General features: G+C 38.3%; 1 protein-coding gene across 1 annotated transcript in view; it reads right to left on the bottom strand.

Moving 5' to 3' along the window:
• Positions 1-16,522, bottom strand: part of LOC121990913 — a gene marked incomplete at its 3' end in the record, with an annotated part of 58,359 nt that extends 41,837 nt beyond the window's left edge. Inside the window, exons 1-2 of the mRNA XM_042544962.1 lie at positions 16,264-16,522; positions 15,457-15,596 (exon numbers count right to left, since the gene is read on the bottom strand). Of these exons, the coding sequence (XP_042400896.1) occupies positions 15,457-15,596; positions 16,264-16,522 (399 nt within the window). The remainder of the gene's footprint in view (positions 1-15,456; positions 15,597-16,263) is intronic.
• Between the last annotated feature and the right edge of the window lie 884 nt (positions 16,523-17,406).

The raw sequence follows: 17,406 nt of genomic DNA, 5'->3' as shown, positions 1-17,406 counted from the left end.
ACGGTATCCTCATTAAATTTTTATTAATTAATTTACACGATATTGGGCTCCCTCTGGGGCCTTCTCCTGTCAACAGGCTCCCTCTGGGGCCTTCTCCCATAAACGGGCTCCCTCTGGGGCCTTCTCCCGTAAACAGTCTCCCTCTAGGGCCTTTTCCCTCACGGTATCTTCATTGAATCTCATTAACCACTTGTTAATTAATGCATTAATACTATTTTACTAAAACTAGAATTAAAGTTTAGATTATCAATTAAACCGTTATAAAATTGCTTAACCAATTCCATTAACTAAATCATAGATTAATTAACTTACCTTAATTAATTCCTTAAGTAATCTCTCAATCATCCTTATCAATTAATCAATCTATCAAACTAAATTAATCAATTAAGTTGATTAAATTACTTAACCGACTTTTTAATAATAATCTTAATTATGCAACCCCTCTAATTAATTTTCTGATTACATTAATTAAACGTATTAATCAAATGACTTAATTAATCGACTATTTCTTCAATAATCAAACTACACTAATAACTTGGTTAATATTACTTGATCGGCCCATTAAATATGTATTCAATCAGATTAATAGTTAATGCAGTTAATCACATACTAATCAACCTCAACCAATTAATGAATATCCATTATATCACCAACCATTTAATCAATCTATGAATAATAAATTATAAATAATTCAATTCATTAAATCTCTAATCAAGATTAGATTATCATACCATATATAAATTACATAGTAGACCTATTCATCTATTCGTTAAGATATTAAATTTAACTAACAATTAGAATCAAATAAATAGAATAAATCTTATGGTTAATTAAAGAAATAAATCATAATTTTGGTTAATTAAACGACATGGACCCTACCGAAGAGTCATTAAAACTTCATCGAATCATCGCATGAACAAGAAGAGAAAAGCATAATCATTACCAATAAAACATGCATTGAATTTTGTAGCATCCAAAAGCATAGAACCAAAATTAACATAACATACTAAATTATCTCTTAAACATGGTTGGGTTTACTATTCCTAAACATCATTATATGAACTTAATATTGCATAAATTGGTTTAGAACATGCACAATTTATATAGAACCAAAACATGATATCATGATAAGAAAACAAGCCAACCTTACAAGCTGTAAAATTAATAACTTCACAAAATTATACACACTAATTAAGAGCATTAACATAATTAAAAGCATGCACAATTCATTTAACTTAAACATGATATCATAACCTGGAAGCAAGCTAACCTTACAAGCTATAAAATTTCCAACCATCACAAGATTATATAAACTAATTAACAGCATTAACATAATTGGAAACATGCACAATTCATATGAAACCAAAACATGGTATCATAATAAGGAAACAAACCTAACCTTTCAAGCTACCTAATCCGAAACTTCAAATAATTATAGAAACTAATTAAGAGCATTAACTTAGTAGAAACATGCACCATTCATTGAAATCGAAATATGATATCATAAAAAGGGAACACCCCAAACTACACAAGACTATAGAGGCTAACTACCACAATAACAAGGTTAGGAACATGGCTTCTACCAACTCCCACTGCTCGTCTTCCTTTGGGGCTCTAGAACTGGTGGAGAACAATGGGAAGGAGAGGAGCTCCTTAGGGCTAGCGGCACATTAAGAGGATGGGGCTTTTGGAGGTAGGTTTTTAAAGAGATGGAGACTAAGACTTTGTCTAAATTTTATCCTTCAAGTCATATAATTTATTTATCTCTTTTTTTATATACTTTATTTTCATATATGTTACACGTTACATACATAATATATTAAATCTTTTTTTTCTTATTCTTATTTAATTATATATTTTATATTATATATAATATATTATTTATAGAAATAGTATGTTACTCGTTGTGTTTCTTATATATTTTTTTCCTTATTTACTTTTATTTATGCTTTATAATTTATATTATACATTTCATATAATATATTATATATATTTTATTTCTATGTTAATTAGATGAATAATCTCTATAAATTTATAGATACTAAATTTTATCCCTAAATGCTAAGTTAATCCGTAATTCCATATATATCCACATATATAAAAATCCGTAAGTTAAAGGTTTTATAAATGTTAAATCATTTATATTATTTTTATAAAACTTATTACTAAGTATAAATAGAAGCCTATATCCATATACTAATTTTATATTTATATATATCCATGTTTATATTAACTATACATGGTAACATATAATTCATGTTTATAATACTAAGTAATTGCATTAATTTTGTATATATATATTTATTTCCATATACTAATTTCATATTTATATATATCCATGTATATATCACATATATATGGTAATATATATAGTTCGTATATTTTGATATTACAATTTCTTAATTATAATATATACTATATATTCTAGGTAATACACGTTGTACATATATATTATATTTTCTTATTTTTGTTTAGTTATATATTATGTATAATAAATTTCTAATGTTTTACTTCTATATTAATTAGATTAATAATCTGTATAAAAATTTATACAAATATGTTATATAAATACTAAAACTTAATAAATTTTATATATTTAGCTCCAGGGAGGCAGACCAATATCAATCAAGATATACCTCTAAGGAGGTAGGCTAGTATCAGCTGGGATATACCTCAAAGGAAGAAGGACAATATCGATCGAAACATATCTCTTGGAAGGCAGACCAATATCGGCCGGTATAAACCTCCAGGGAGGTAGACCCATATCGATCAAGATGTACCTCCAAGGAGGTAGGCTAATATCGGCCGGGATATACCTCCAGGAAGGCAGGCCAATCTCGAGCGGGATATGCCTCTAAGGAGGCAAACCTATTGTAACGACCCAATTTTCCTCATTAGGAGTTCTAAAAGTTCTTAAAAATATTTAGAAATACTTTAGAAAAATTCTAGAGATTTTTAGGAATTTATAGAGTATTTTTATGTAATTTTTGGAGTTCGTTTGGTATTTTTACCAAACGGAAGAAGTTTAAAAAAAAGAAAAGAAAAAGAAAATATTGCAGCCGGGTATACCTCCAGGAAGGCAGGCCAATCTCGAGCGGGATATGCCTCTAAGGAGGCAAACCTATTGTAACGACCCAATTTTCCTCATTAGGAGTTCTAAAAGTTCTTAAAAATATTTAGAAATACTTTAGAAAAATTCTAGAGATTTTTAGGAATTTATAGAGTATTTTTATGTAATTTTTGGAGTTCGTTTGGTATTTTTACCAAACGGAAGAAGTTTAAAAAAAAGAAAAGAAAAAGAAAATATTGCAGCCGGGTTTTGAACGCAAGACCCCGGACTTATCCCGTGTCTTAACCGAACCCAACCAACCAGCTGGTCTGCAAAGGTTTTGTTAATTATATATGGAATAAAATGTATATAAGGTATAGTTAGGAACATTGGAAATAAATCAAAACAGAAAGTGCGCGGCTAAGGAATCGAAGCCGTGACCTTAGAATTGGTTAAAATCCAGCTGACCAAGTGATCCAACCGTATGTTTTGTTTAAAAAAGGTAAGAAAATTTATTAACAAGTTAACAGAATATGAGGTTATAAGAGAGGGGAACTTAAGGCCTTAATTTTCGGTAACCAAAACCTAATTCTTTTCCCTCCTCCCTATTCCGTCTGCGTGCGGCGTTTATGCTCGGGCGACAGCGAAGGAGCTGGGTTTTTGGTCTCCGGCAGCCAGCATAGGATCAAAGCCGAGAGTCTTCTACACCATTGTGATCTTCTCGTCGAGGAGAGCTTGTGGGCGCGAGGAGGAACCGGGAACTCAAGTATCTCGGGAACCCTAGAGCCGCCTTTTTCTTTCGGTAGTAAGCTCAAGAACAGCAAGGTAAGTCGCTACTCACCTGCGGTAGGATAGTTCCGGATTTCGATTCGTTTTGGTGTTTCCTTGTTTGTTCGATTTTGCCGTGAAGCTTCTCGGTTTTGCTTGCTGCCGTGAATCCCTAAAGAAAGAAGAGAAGGGATTTGAATGGTTTAGATCTGTTCTAGTTTAACGAATGAAATAGATAAACATGGAAGAGAAGGGTTTTGCTTGCTGATGATCTCTTCCATGTTTTGCTTCCACGTTTTGGTTTCTACAGATTTCGGATTTATGCTGTAAAAATCTGTTTAGCACAGCATTCACCTCCTTTGGTTCCCTGCCGTGATGTTCTTGTGGGAAGATGAGAAGGGGTTCCATTGGGTTTGGCAAATAGTTAGGCTTCTGATAGCAAGCAAGTTGATTTTCTTAGGTTGCAATTAAGCAAGCTTGATTCCTTTTGTTTCAATTCTGCAAGTTTTATTCCTTTTGTTACACATGCAGCAGGTTAGTTAATTTAGTTTTCCTTCAACAAGTTAGCTAAGTTTCAGTCATAGTTTTTGGTGCTAGTTAGTGGGCATGAACAACCCTATATATATATATATTTAGCATCTGTTTAGACCCTTTTGTACTATGTAGTGGCACGAACAGCCCATTAATCCTATACTGGCTTCAGAGCTTGCTTTGCAGATTTTTGATTTATTCTAGCATGTTGTTTAGACCTTCCTATTTGTTGTTAGTTAAGCATGTGTAGTTCTCTTTACTACTAGATATACATGAGCAGTTTCTTTAGTTTTTATTTGTTATTAATTATAGCATGAGCAGTATTGATTTAATTCCTAGTTTTGTTTGCTATGTGTTGAGCATGATCAGTTTCCTTTGCCACGAGATATGCATGAGTATACTTTCTAGTTTTCCTGTGCTATTAGATCAACCTGAGCAGTTATATATATGTTGTTTATTTCAGGATTTTCAGAATTGTTTTCCTTTGTATTAAACCTGTTGTAGCATGTTTGAAGAAGTTAGATATGCTTTCTTTTGATTTGCCTCTGATATAGCATGCTTATAGAAGTCAGATTTTCTTTCCTTTGATTTAATTCTGCTGTAGCATACCTATGTTCTTTTTAAGAGTTTAAGAAAAGTATAAGAAAGATTAAGAAAAGAAAGAAAAGGCCGAGGCCTTAAGTAGATCCCAAAAGTCAAGACTTTAGGGATTTTGGCACACAAGGTGCCTATTAAAATGCCAAGGCATTAAAAGAAGAAGTAATTAAGATTATAAATATTTTACTTTTAAGAAGAGGCTAGTACCCGACATCCAAGAGCTTGTCGTTAAACAAATCCAGGTGTCCAATTCCGAGGTCTTGGCCCTTGTAGACCGAGGTCTGCTCTTTTAGGATTGGTGGCTCGCTACCCCAACCTATTAGGGAACGCGCATAAGATGGTACTATGCCTGGGCCTAAGAAGAAGTTGATTATTATTTTGAAGTATTATAAGTATAAGTTTCTGAACAAGTAAAAGAAGTTTCACATAAGTATTAAATAATAAGTCTAAAAGCAAGTGAAATAAGATTCAGAAGATGCTTAGAATTCAGTAAGTTTAGCTTTCTTTATGCTAGCATGATGGTATAGCTTTGCTTTACATGTTTAGTCTTTTAGTATGTTTCTTTTGCTAGTAGATGAGCATGAGTAGATTTCCTTTTGAGCATTCAGTTTTAGATTTCAGTATATCCTCATGCATATCGAGATTTTGTGAGTTAGATAGCGCTTACTAAGCAAATTTTGCTTATAGACTACACTTCCTCTTACTGCAGATATAGGAAAGGAAAAGATATAGAAAGGAAGGCGACAAGGTGGCGCGGATGGTGTGTGATGCCAGGACTATGGAAGCCTTGGGACTTAGTTTAAGAATTTATTAAGATTGTCATTTATTAAAAATATATTAGATGAGTCATTTAGTCTTCCGCTGTTAGTTAATTGTATGTTTTTATTTTATTCATTACTTGCATGATTTGATTTCATTAAACTGCGTGGTGATGTTATTTCTTTGGGTGATTGATATGTATTCCAGCCGCATGTGGCTGAGTATATATATTGCATGTATTGTTGAATAAGGTCACCGGTACAGGGGAGATTCTGTCGAAATTTTTCGGTAGGGTTTCCATGTGGTTTTTAATCACACCGGTTAAGTAGAGTTAGTAGTTAAGTAACGGTCATCCTTAGAGAATAGTAGTAGTAAGAAGGGTGGTCGTTACACCTATATCGACCAAGATATACCTCCAAGGAGGTAGGCTAATATCGACCTGGATATGCCTTCACGGAGGTAGACTAATATCGGCCGGGATATACCTCGAGGGAGGCAGGTCAATATCGAGCGAGACATACCTTCAGGGAGGAAGGCCAATATCGACCGAGATACACTTCCCAGTGAGTAAGCCAATATCGACCGAGATACACTTCCCAGTGAGTAGGTCAATATCGACCGAGATATACCTTGAAAGAGGTAGACCAATCTAAGCTGAATAATACCTTGAAAAGATATACCAATATTGATCAAGATTACATACTTGATGAAGTATAGCCTAGTGCTAGCTGGGATAATAAACCTAGAGGGGTATGGACAGGTATTGCCCAAGGAACCTCATGAGAGGTAATAATAATTGACTAGACCTAGTTTAAGTTCAGTTTCGACTGAGGCAAGGAACAAGGTTATATCAAGCTATCTATGCTATAGCAAAAACAGGAGGGGCAAGTAGGAACGATAGATACACTTTGGAATAACTTGTGAAATAGAACAGAAGTAAATATTTCAAATAAAATAGGTTAACAAAGATATTTACAGTATTTGATTATATAACAGGTTTTACATATTTGGCAGGAAATGTGTTTTTAGACCTTTCTGCAGGTACTAGACAACAAAGTAGGTACATCTGCGGTACAAAAAGAATTCCTTAAAAGTCATTTACCACAAGTACGCAGCTTACGTCATCTCATAACAAACTCTAACAAACCGTGATCCACTTCATGACTACGGAGGTTATATGAAGTGGTATAAAAAGGGGAATCCTCTCCGTTGGCCAGATAAGTTCACATCATTGGGCACACTCATAATCCTAAATTTCCAACTACTGTTCATCATCTTCTTCTTCTTCCTTTTTCCACACCGAGAGAGATCACTGACTTGAGCGTTGGAGGGCCTAGCCAGGGATTCCCACCCGGTCTTAGGTCACTGACGATAGTGTTGGTTGGTCTCTTGTGCGCAGGAAGCCTTGGAAGCTCTAGATATGGGTTTTCTTCGGTCAGGGTCTCTTTATCGCCATTGGTACTTTGCATCGGAAGGACATTCCGGGGTTTCATCTTCTTGTATCCGCTTTGGGTTTCTCGGATTAGCGTTCCATAGGTATTATTCTTCACTAGCAGTAGGTTTTTTCTACCAGCTCCCCGTTTTGTCAAACTTCTCAGACAGGATCAAATTTGGCGCCGTCTATGAGAACTTCACCTGAATCTGAGACTACAAGATGGAAGAGGCTGGAAAATCAAATCTACTCACCATTAGCCGTGAGGATCTGGATTTCCTCATCAACACTCATGTGCAGAAGACTTTGCAACAACAACAACAACAACAACAAGCTCATACTAGAGCCACTCTTCAAATGGTTCATAATCCAACAATTTCAACTACTGAGCACTGGAAAGGAAAAGAGCCAGAAGAGGAAGAACATGCATATTTTCCTCCAATTACGGTTTCTCCGACAAGGCATCCGCGAGTCTTTCTTCGCACTCCCATGGAGCAGGGGGGTCGAAGGCCCGTGTTTCAAGAATCTTCTGGTGAAGCACCAGATAAAGAAAAGCGTAAGATTAAGATGATAACTAGTGATAGCTCACCAGAAAAAGTCATCTCTCCATTCTCTCAAAGTGTGCTGGATGATCCGTTTCCTAAGCGGTATCAAAATCTTTAGATCGGCGAGTACACTGGAACTACAGATCTAGAGGATCATCTATTGAAATTTGAGAATGTAGCATTATTACAACAATTCTCTGATGGGGTGAAATGTCGGATGTTTCTTACTATACTCGGAGGAGCCGCACAACGCTGGTTCAAGAGATTGCCAGAAAAATCTATCCGAAAATTTAAGCACTTCAAGAAAGTTTTTCTACATCACTTTTCTAGTAACAAAAGGTATCATAAGACTCCTTGGAGTTTATTCTCAATTAAGCAAGCATCCAAAGAGTCCATCCGAGCCTACATCAAAAGATTCAATCAGGTAGCTATCAATGTACCCAATGCTACTACTGAAATCTTAGTAAGCGTTTTCTCTCAAGGTTTAAATGATAATGATTTCTTCAAAGATCTGGTGAGAAATCCTCCTGCCAATTTTGATTCTTTAATTGAACATTCCATTGAATTTATTAATGTGGAAGAAGCTCAAGATGCCCACAGAAAAGAGGGCATTACTTCTTCTCCTACTCTGGTTAAGGAGAAAGCTCCTACTCCTGTTCCTCCACCTAGAGGACCACGGGCAGTTCATCCACCTCATCGTCATCCAGAATATCGCCCGCAAGCAGTACAGCATGTGGAGATACAGCCAGAGGCACCCAGAAGAAGGTGCACCTATCATAAAACTAGCAGTCATCATACTGAAGACTGTTTTGTTTTGAGAAATAAAAGAGCCAACATGGAGCGATACCAAAGGCAAAACTATTATCGATAGCAGTATCCTAGGCAGCAAAGTCCGCTCAAATTGGAATATCGCCCGGTCGAGCCTCGACAGGATGCATTGCCTACCCCGGCAGGTACAAGCCGGGTGTCGGAGAAGGCTCCTTCTGAAACCATGACAGCCCGACAAGAAGAAAATAGGAGTAATGTCGCCCGGGGCAATATCAATATGATCGCAGGCGGGCCCACTGATGGGGATTCTAATAGGGCCAGAAAAGCACATGCACGAAGACTTGAGATTCATGCTGTTGGGTGCAGTGTGGAACGAGCAGCCGGTCCCAAAATAAGTTTTGGACCTAGAGATCTTGAGGGGGTAGAAATAACCCATGACGATGCATTAATAATCAAGGCCGTGATAGCCAATTATACTATTTCTTATACCTTTATTGACACTGGTAGTTCTGTCAATATTATCTTTAAGAAGACTTTTGATCAATTACAGATCGACCTGAGCGAACTTCAACGGATGGTAACTCCTCTATATGGATTCACGGGTAATGAAGTACAACCGCTCGGTCAAATAAAGTTGGCCATATCTCTAGGGGAGGAGCCCCTAATGAGAACAAGAAGATCTTATTTCATGGTGGTAGACGCCCCGTCCTCTTATAATGTGATACTGGGTTGACCGGCCCTAAACGAGTTTAGGGCGGTCGTTTCTACTTTTTGTCAAAAAATTAAATTTCCTGTTGATGACCAGGTCGGGGAGGTGCGAGGTGATCAGAAGACAACCCGAAAATGTTATGTAGAGATTGTTCGGACTGAAGCTAATGCTGCCCGAAAAATTCAAAAAATGAAAGTCAATGCCATTCAGGAAAAGACGCCTGTGCTGGTTTATGAAGAAAAGGAAGAAGTCCAGATTCAGACCGGGCGACCTGAAGCTACTACTTATGTTGCGGCTGATCTTGATCCCACTCTGAAAGCCGAACTGGTGCAATGCCTGAAGAAGAATAATGATGTGTTTGCCTGGATGCCCAAAGAGGTCTCGGGCGTTTCTCCTACAGTCATGGAGCATTCTTTGCATGTCTTCCCAGATGCCCAGTCGGTCATGCAAAGGAAAAGAAATTTTAGCGCAGAGCAGAACCAAATCATCAAGGAAGAAATAACTAAACTCATGGAGGTTGGTTACATCAGGGAGGTACAATTTCCCAGCTAGCTAGCTAATGTGGTGTTAGTCTCTAAGCCAGGAAACAAATGGCGGGTATGAATTGATTTCCGGGATCTCAACAAAGCTTGTCCAAAAGATTATTATTCTTTACCCCAGATCGATCAACTGGTAGACTCCACCGCTGGATGTGAATACATCTCTATGCTAGACGCTTATCAGGGCTATCATCAGGTCCCCCTAGCTAAGGAGGATCAAGAAAAGGTCAGTTTTATAACATCTGAAGGTACTTATTGTTATAATGTTATGCCCTTCGGACTAAAAAATGCAGGAGCAACTTATCAGAGGCTTATGAATAAGGTCTTCCAGAAGCAAATTGGAAGAAATATGAAAGTATATGTCGATGATATCTTAATTAAGTCTCTTCAAGCTGTTGATTTGTGCAGGGATGTAGAGGAGACCTACAAGACATTGAGGCAATATGAGCTCAAGCTGAACCCAAGCAAATGTTTATTCGGAGCAAGAGGGGGAAAGTTCCTGGGATATATGGTGTCCGAGCGAGGAATAGAGGCCAACCCGAGCAAAGTCAAGGTACTTCAGAACATCGAGCCGCCGCGCAACATGAGGGAAGCTCAAAGACTTACTGGCCAGATTACAGCCTTGTCTAGGTTCATTTCCAGGTCGGTCGATCGTAGCTTCCACTTCTTTAAAATACTTCGGAAGGCAAACAAATTTTAGTGGAACGAGGAATGTGATAAGGCCTTCCAAGCATTAAAAGATTACTTGTCTACCCTTCCTGTATTAGCTAAGCCTATAGTAGGAGAGACCCTCTAGGTGTATTTGTCAGCTAACGAGAACGCTGTAGGCTCCGTATTAGTTAGGCAAGAAGGGAAAGAACAACAACCTGTATATTTTTCCAGCCATTTATTAAAAGGAGCTGAGTGTAGATATACTACACTAGAGAAGTTGGCTTACGCATTAGTATTGACTGCTCGGAGGTTGCACCCATATTTCTTAGCACATGAAATTATTGTATTGACCAACAGTACTCTCGGACGGGTGCTACTTAACTCAGAGGCATCAGGCCGGCTAATCAAATGGGCGACTGAACTTGGTGAATATGACATACAGTATTAACCTCGCTCGGCCATCAAGGCACAAGCTCTAGCAGATTTCATTATAGAAGTTCAAGGCCCCGAGGAAGAAAATATTTGGAAAGTTTATATGGATGGCTCCTCAACCAGACAAGGTAGCGGAATTGGTGTTCTTCTTATATCTCCAAGGGAAGACAGACTCCAACTCTCTATCAGGTTGAATTATAGAGCCACTAACAATGAAGCAGAATATGAAGCATTGATAGCTGGGTTGCAAGCCGCTCGGCATATAGGAGCAGCTCGGGTCCTCATTTATTCTGATTCTTAATTAGTAGCCCAATAATTATCAAGTAACTTTGAAATTAATAAAGACAGGCTCAAGCTATATGCCGAGACATTTGATAAGTTGAAGTCTCAGTTTCAAGAAGTGAATATAAAAAAATTCCTCGTTTTGAAAATCAAGTAGCAGATCATGAACTGGCTAAGCTGGCTTCTGCTATAACACCATGGAATTTTGATCAACCAGTGGAGCATACTCTGTTGGTATCTTGTATTGAAAGACAAGCTGACGTAGAAATACAGGGCGACTGGAGGGCACAAATCATATTTTACTTACAACAGGGCATTCTTCCTAGTGATGCAGAACAAGCAAGGATATTTAAGAAGAGAGCTGCTCAGTATACTATGATAGGGGAGTAGTTATATAAGAGAGCGTTCTCCAGACCTTTGCTAAAGTGTGTTAGCACAGAAGATATACAATTCATTTTATAGGAGGTTCACCAAGGCTCGTGTGGTAGTCACGCAGGAGGAAGATCCTTAGCTCACAAAATTTTATTAGCAGGATATTTCTGGCCTACTCTACACGAAGATGCTAACAAATTGGTAAGAACCTGTATTTCTTGTCAGAAACATCAAAATATTCCGCATCATCCTACGCAGTTATTGAGGACCTCTATAGTCTCCTGTCCCTTTGATTAGTGGGGCATGGATATAGTGGGCCCATTTCCTATGGCAGTTGCACAAAGAAGGTTTCTATTAGTAGCAGTAGACTATTTTCTAAATGGATAGAAGCGGAACCACTTTCTCGGATTATTGAAGATGCAGTTATTAAATTCCTATGGAAAAATATCATATGCAGATTTGGTATCCCTCATAAGTTAGTTTCTGATAATGGAAGGCAATTCCAAGGAGATAGAATCCTAGACTGGTGCAACAGTTATGGCATTATTCAAGCATTCACCTCTGTGGCGTATCCACAAAGTAATGGTCAAGCAGAAGTAACCAAATAAGAAATCATAAGGGGCTTTAAAACCAAACTGGATCATGTTGGAGGTAGCTGGGTAGATGAATTACCCAGTGTTCTTTGGGCCTATCGTACTACACCTCGAGAAGCAACAGGAATTACTCCTTTCCAATTAGTTTATGGAGGAGAAGCAATAATTTCCATCGAAGTGGGAGTAGAATCTGATAGAAAATGACTATATGATGAAGACAATGCTGGTCGACGACTCATGGAGCTAGACTTGATAGAAGAAATTAGAGACAAGGTTGCAACTCGACTCACCTCATATCGACAACGAATGAGGCAAAATTATAATAGAAGAGTTATCCCGAGATTTTTCCAAGTAGGAGATCTGGTATGGAAGCGTGTAAAACCCGTTGGAGATGTCTGCAAGTTAGCACCACAATGGGGAGGACCTTACAAATTAATAGAGAGACTCACATCGGGTTCATATTATCTTCAGGATACGAAAGGAAGAATTCTTGGGCATCCCTGGAGTACAAATCATTTACAGCCTTACCGAACCTAACGAGGTTACATTATTCAAGAGTATATCTGGAAGAACAAATCTGAATTAGTTGAAGCAAGATTCCCGGCGAACTGAAGACAAGCATGCTTATAGTATGTACTCTATTTCTTTCAATAGATACAATGCAAGATAAACATCGCCCGAGAAATAAATGCGGTTCAAACAGTTTGACAATCATTAGCCGAACTTTTATAATCTATTCGAACGATCAACAGTTGGGGACCCTAAGGACCTACCCAACTTCCTTAAGAAAAACTCAGAAGCCTTAAAACCATTACAAGGTTAGTGCAAGAATTATAATTTTGCATTAGAACATAGTCGATCGGGAAATCTCAAGAAATAACTCGAGCGGGTCTTCATGGGAGGAACCAGAGACTTTAAACTATCACAGAAGATAGTCGATCGGGAAATCTCATGAAATAACTTAGACGGGTCTTCATGGGAGGAACCGGAGACTTTAAACTATCACAGAAAATAGTCGATCGGGAAATCTCATGAAATAACTCGTACGGATCTTCATGGGAGGAACCAGAGACTTTAAACTATCACAGAACATAGTCGATCGGGAAATCTCATTAAGTAACTCGGACGGGTCTTCATGGGAGGAACCGGAGACTTTAAACTATCACAGAACATAGTCGATCGGGAAATCTCATGAAATAACTCGGACGGGTCTTCATGGGAGGAACCGGAGACTGTAAACTATCACAGAACATAGTCGATCGGGAAATCTCATGAAATAACTCGGACGGGTCTACATGGGAGGAACCAGAGACTTTAAACTATCGCAGAACATAGTTAATCAGGAAATCTCATGAAGTAACTTGGACGGATCTTCATGGGAGGAACCGGAGACTTTAAACTATTACAGAACATAGTCGATCGAGAAATCTCATGAAATAACTTGGGCGGGTCTTTATGGGAGGAACTAGAGACTTTAAACTATCACAGAAAATAGTCGATCGGGAAATCTCATGAAATAACTCGGACAGGTCTTCATGGGAGGAACCGGAGACTTTAAACTATCACAGAACATACTTGATCGGGAAATCTCATGAAGTAACTCAGACGGGTTTTCATGGGAGGAACCAGAGACTTTAAACTATCACAGAATATAGTCGATCGGGAAATCTCATGAAGTAACCCGGACAGGTCTTCATGGGAGGAACCGGAGACTTTAAACTATTAAAGAACATAGTTGATCGGGAAATCTCATGAAGTAACTCGGACGAGTCTTCATGGGAGAAACCGGAGACTTTAAACTATCACAGAACATAGTCGATCGGAAAATCTCATGAAGTAACTTGGATGGGTCTTCATGGGATCAACCGGAGACTTTAAACTATCACAGAACATAGTCGATCGGGAAATCTTATGAAGTAACTCGGACGGGTCTTCATGGGAGGAACCGGAGACTTTAAACTATCACGGAACATAGTCGATCGGGAAATCTCATGAAGTAACTCGGACGAGTCTTCATGGGAGGAATTGGAGACTTTAAATTATCACAGAACATAGTCGATCGGGAAATCTCATTAAGTAACTCGGACGGGTCTTCATGGGAGGAACCGGAGACTTTAAACTATCACAGAACATAGTCGATCGGGAAATCTCATGAAATAATCCGGACGGGTCTTCATGGAGAGGACTCGGAAACTTTAAACTGTCATAAAAGCATAATCGATCAAGATTATATTGTCGAGGTAAATTCAAAGTTTGGTATTCCACACTGAATCAAAAACCAGGGTTTGAGGGGAATTCCAGACATACATATATACACATTACATTTCCTATCTGGAGGCCCGATCATATGCAGCTCTTTATTTAAAACCACTAGGAGTATTATACTCAGCTAAGAGCTCAAAAATCCCATGAAGTTCCTCACATAAAATCGCTCGGAATTACCCGTTCTTCTGAAGTATGAATGATACTCGACACATACCTACCTGGGTAAAATTCAGGGAGATTGTGGGAAATTTTACTGTTTAAAATTATATGATCAAGGAAGATATTATTGGCAAAGGAGTTTATTAGAACAAAAATTAATTCCAAGGATTAAGCCAGGAATTCTTGAATAAAGTAGCCCTTATGCTCAGTTTCCGGAAGCATTTCAGAGGAAGCAATCTCAAGCTAACACAAACTGGAAAAGGAAACAGGTAAGTATAAAACTTTCCCCTATATTGCAATCACTTAATTACAAAGTTTTCAGTTACAATTCCTTTCGTTACAAGTCTTTTCATTGCAAGTTCTTTCATTGCCAATCTTTTTGAATACATAGCCATGCTTACTTAAAATGACTCGTTAAATCTTCGGGTAGTTCTTTGTTGAGTCTGCGACGGCTTATGAATGAAGAAGGAGGTTCCCTAGGTAGATAACCACCCTCTCTTAGTTGTTGAAGAATTCCTGACACAGAATGATTTAAAGCTCCTACCATTCGATGAACATATTCTTTAACAAATGTCGGAGACTTTAGATAAGCTAGGCGCAACTCTTCCCATCGGCTCTTCTCCTGCTCTTTATAACTCTGAAAATCAGCTGTAGTTTAGTGTTTTGATCTTTTAAAGTATCTTTCTCCAATTTGGGTTGTTCCAGTTCCTTTTGGAGCAGTGATAGCTCGGCATCTTGAGCCTTTCTTTGCTTTTGTTCCTGTAGGATAGCAAAATCATGAGAGGCTAGGTCTTGAGTTTGTTCAGAAAGACAGACATTATGAAGCCTCTCTATTTTCTCTAAAACAAAGCTTTTATGAGAAGCATCTGAGAGAGTTTTTTCCTTTAAAGCAATTTCCAGTCGAAGACCAGAATGTAGTCGGTCCACCTGTAGCTCCAAAGTTCTCCTTTCGAGCTCTTTGTCTTCCAATAATTGTTGTGATTCCTGTAATTCCTACCTCAATACCCTTAGTTGTTGATCTTGCGAGACCACTTTCTCTTGCAATTGAGTCAGGTCATCGTGAGAAGGAGGTAGAGTAGCTTTCAATGTTTCTATTTGAGCTTTTAGCTTACTGTTCTCCCGTTCCCAAGCTATAAGTAGCTGGTCTACATGAATACTTGAAGCAAGAAACTAAACAGAACAATAATGAGGATTAGAAAAAATGACAAGTAGGCAGTAACCTATAATTAAGAATACATACAGCAATAGCTTGGTGACTGTGATTGTCAACCCGATCTGAAATATTGATGCCCCTTGATTGCTCTTGGCTGTGTAGCCAAGATTCGGCCAATAAGCCTTGTAACTGGAGAAAACCATAACTAGAGGGATTAGGAGTCTGCCCCATTTGGGAAGGTAGACCTAGAGCTTGTCTGAATAAAGGTGAAGGAACTGAAGAAGAAGAAGGTAGGGAGGAAGAAGATGTAATAGAAGGAAAAAAAGTGGTAGAAATAATAGTAGCAGAAGAAGAACTAGTTGGGATGGAAGGTGGTAATGCCAGGGGCTCTGACTCAATCGTCGAAACATGAATCGCTGAGGGCCTTGCACTGGGAGAAGATCTCCGGCAAGGTGTTCGTTTTGCTCGCGGCCCAGAAGCCAAAGGAGGCAAGAACAATGCAAGAGGTTGAGAAGATATAGAAGGGATAATGGTCATCTCAGAAGCAGAAGCAGAAGGAGCTGAAATAATAGCAGAAGAAGAGGGGATGAGTAGAGCAGGTCTCATCATCCTAAGAGTAGGATTGGAGATAATATAGGTAGGGGGCATTAGTGCCTTACCTCTCTCAAAAGAAATAGGCGCAGGAACGAGAGGAGTTTGCACAAAAGTACCAAAAAGGTCGCTGAGAGGAACATCCTCAGTAAGCCTTGGTTTTTTGACTAGGGTAATGAAAGGTTGTTCTTCTTCCTCTTCCATAGTTGCAACAGCTTCTGCCTTTTGCTCTTCTTCAGATAGTAGACCCAGGGTAGAGGGATTAGGATTAGCTCGGCGAGTTCGCAGCCATTCTTCTCCGAGATTATTCACAAAAGACTTAGTCATAGTAGTGTTCTTATACATGAAAGCCGGAAGAAGAGCATCAGCTGAAATGCAAGAATTAAGCACCATTATAAAGGAGATATACCAATCAGTAAATATGGTATGAAATGTTTATACATACCGAAAGAGCCATCCAAGGGAGTGTTAATGTTACTTATCCCAAAAGGGAATATCAAACCCTCCACAATCAAATGCGGCAAGCTAAATTTTGCCCCCTCTAGTTTAGATAAAGCAAAAGCAACAGAGGGGTCATTGAAGAGATTATTGGTACTAGGAACTAGAGGTAAATCGTATATCCATTCGATAGGAAAAGGAGGAGGAGAAGGGAGATGCATACGGAAAAATTTGTGACGTCATTCCCCTTGAGGGGGAATTCGGTTGAGCAAAATGGCCTTAGGATGAGATTGAAATTTGAAAACACCAATATCTACTTGACGAGGAATGAAGAAGTGGTGAAAAAGACGAGGGGATAAAAGAAAATCTAGCAGTTTAGACACCCCAACAAAACCCATAAGGATAAAAAAAGACTGAGGGACAAACTGATTAAGGGGAATGTTAAAGTAGATGCTAACATCAGGAAAAAAAGGGATGAAGAGGGAATCGAAAACCTTGTAAGGCTTGGTCCCGGAAGATAGATATACACCCTAAAGGAGGAAGATGTGGACTATCCAGTGGAGTAGGGTGAACTATATAAAAAGGAAAACCATAACTCGCCTTTAAATCCACTTCCTTTGTCTCTGTGAGGTCAGAAGCACACGAAAGAAACCATGCAGGAGGGGAAGTAGCCATGGCGGAACAGTAGAAGGGAGATGAATCGGGGAAGGCAAGAAGAAAGTCAGGAAGCGGAAAAGAACTTCTTAAACCCTTGTTTTTCCTTTCAACCCTAT

Source organism: Zingiber officinale, chromosome 6B (genome assembly GCF_018446385.1).
Source record: "Zingiber officinale cultivar Zhangliang chromosome 6B, Zo_v1.1, whole genome shotgun sequence".
Lineage (NCBI taxonomy): Eukaryota > Viridiplantae > Streptophyta > Magnoliopsida > Zingiberales > Zingiberaceae > Zingiber > Zingiber officinale.
This window is presented reverse-complemented; position numbering and strand designations above follow the sequence as displayed.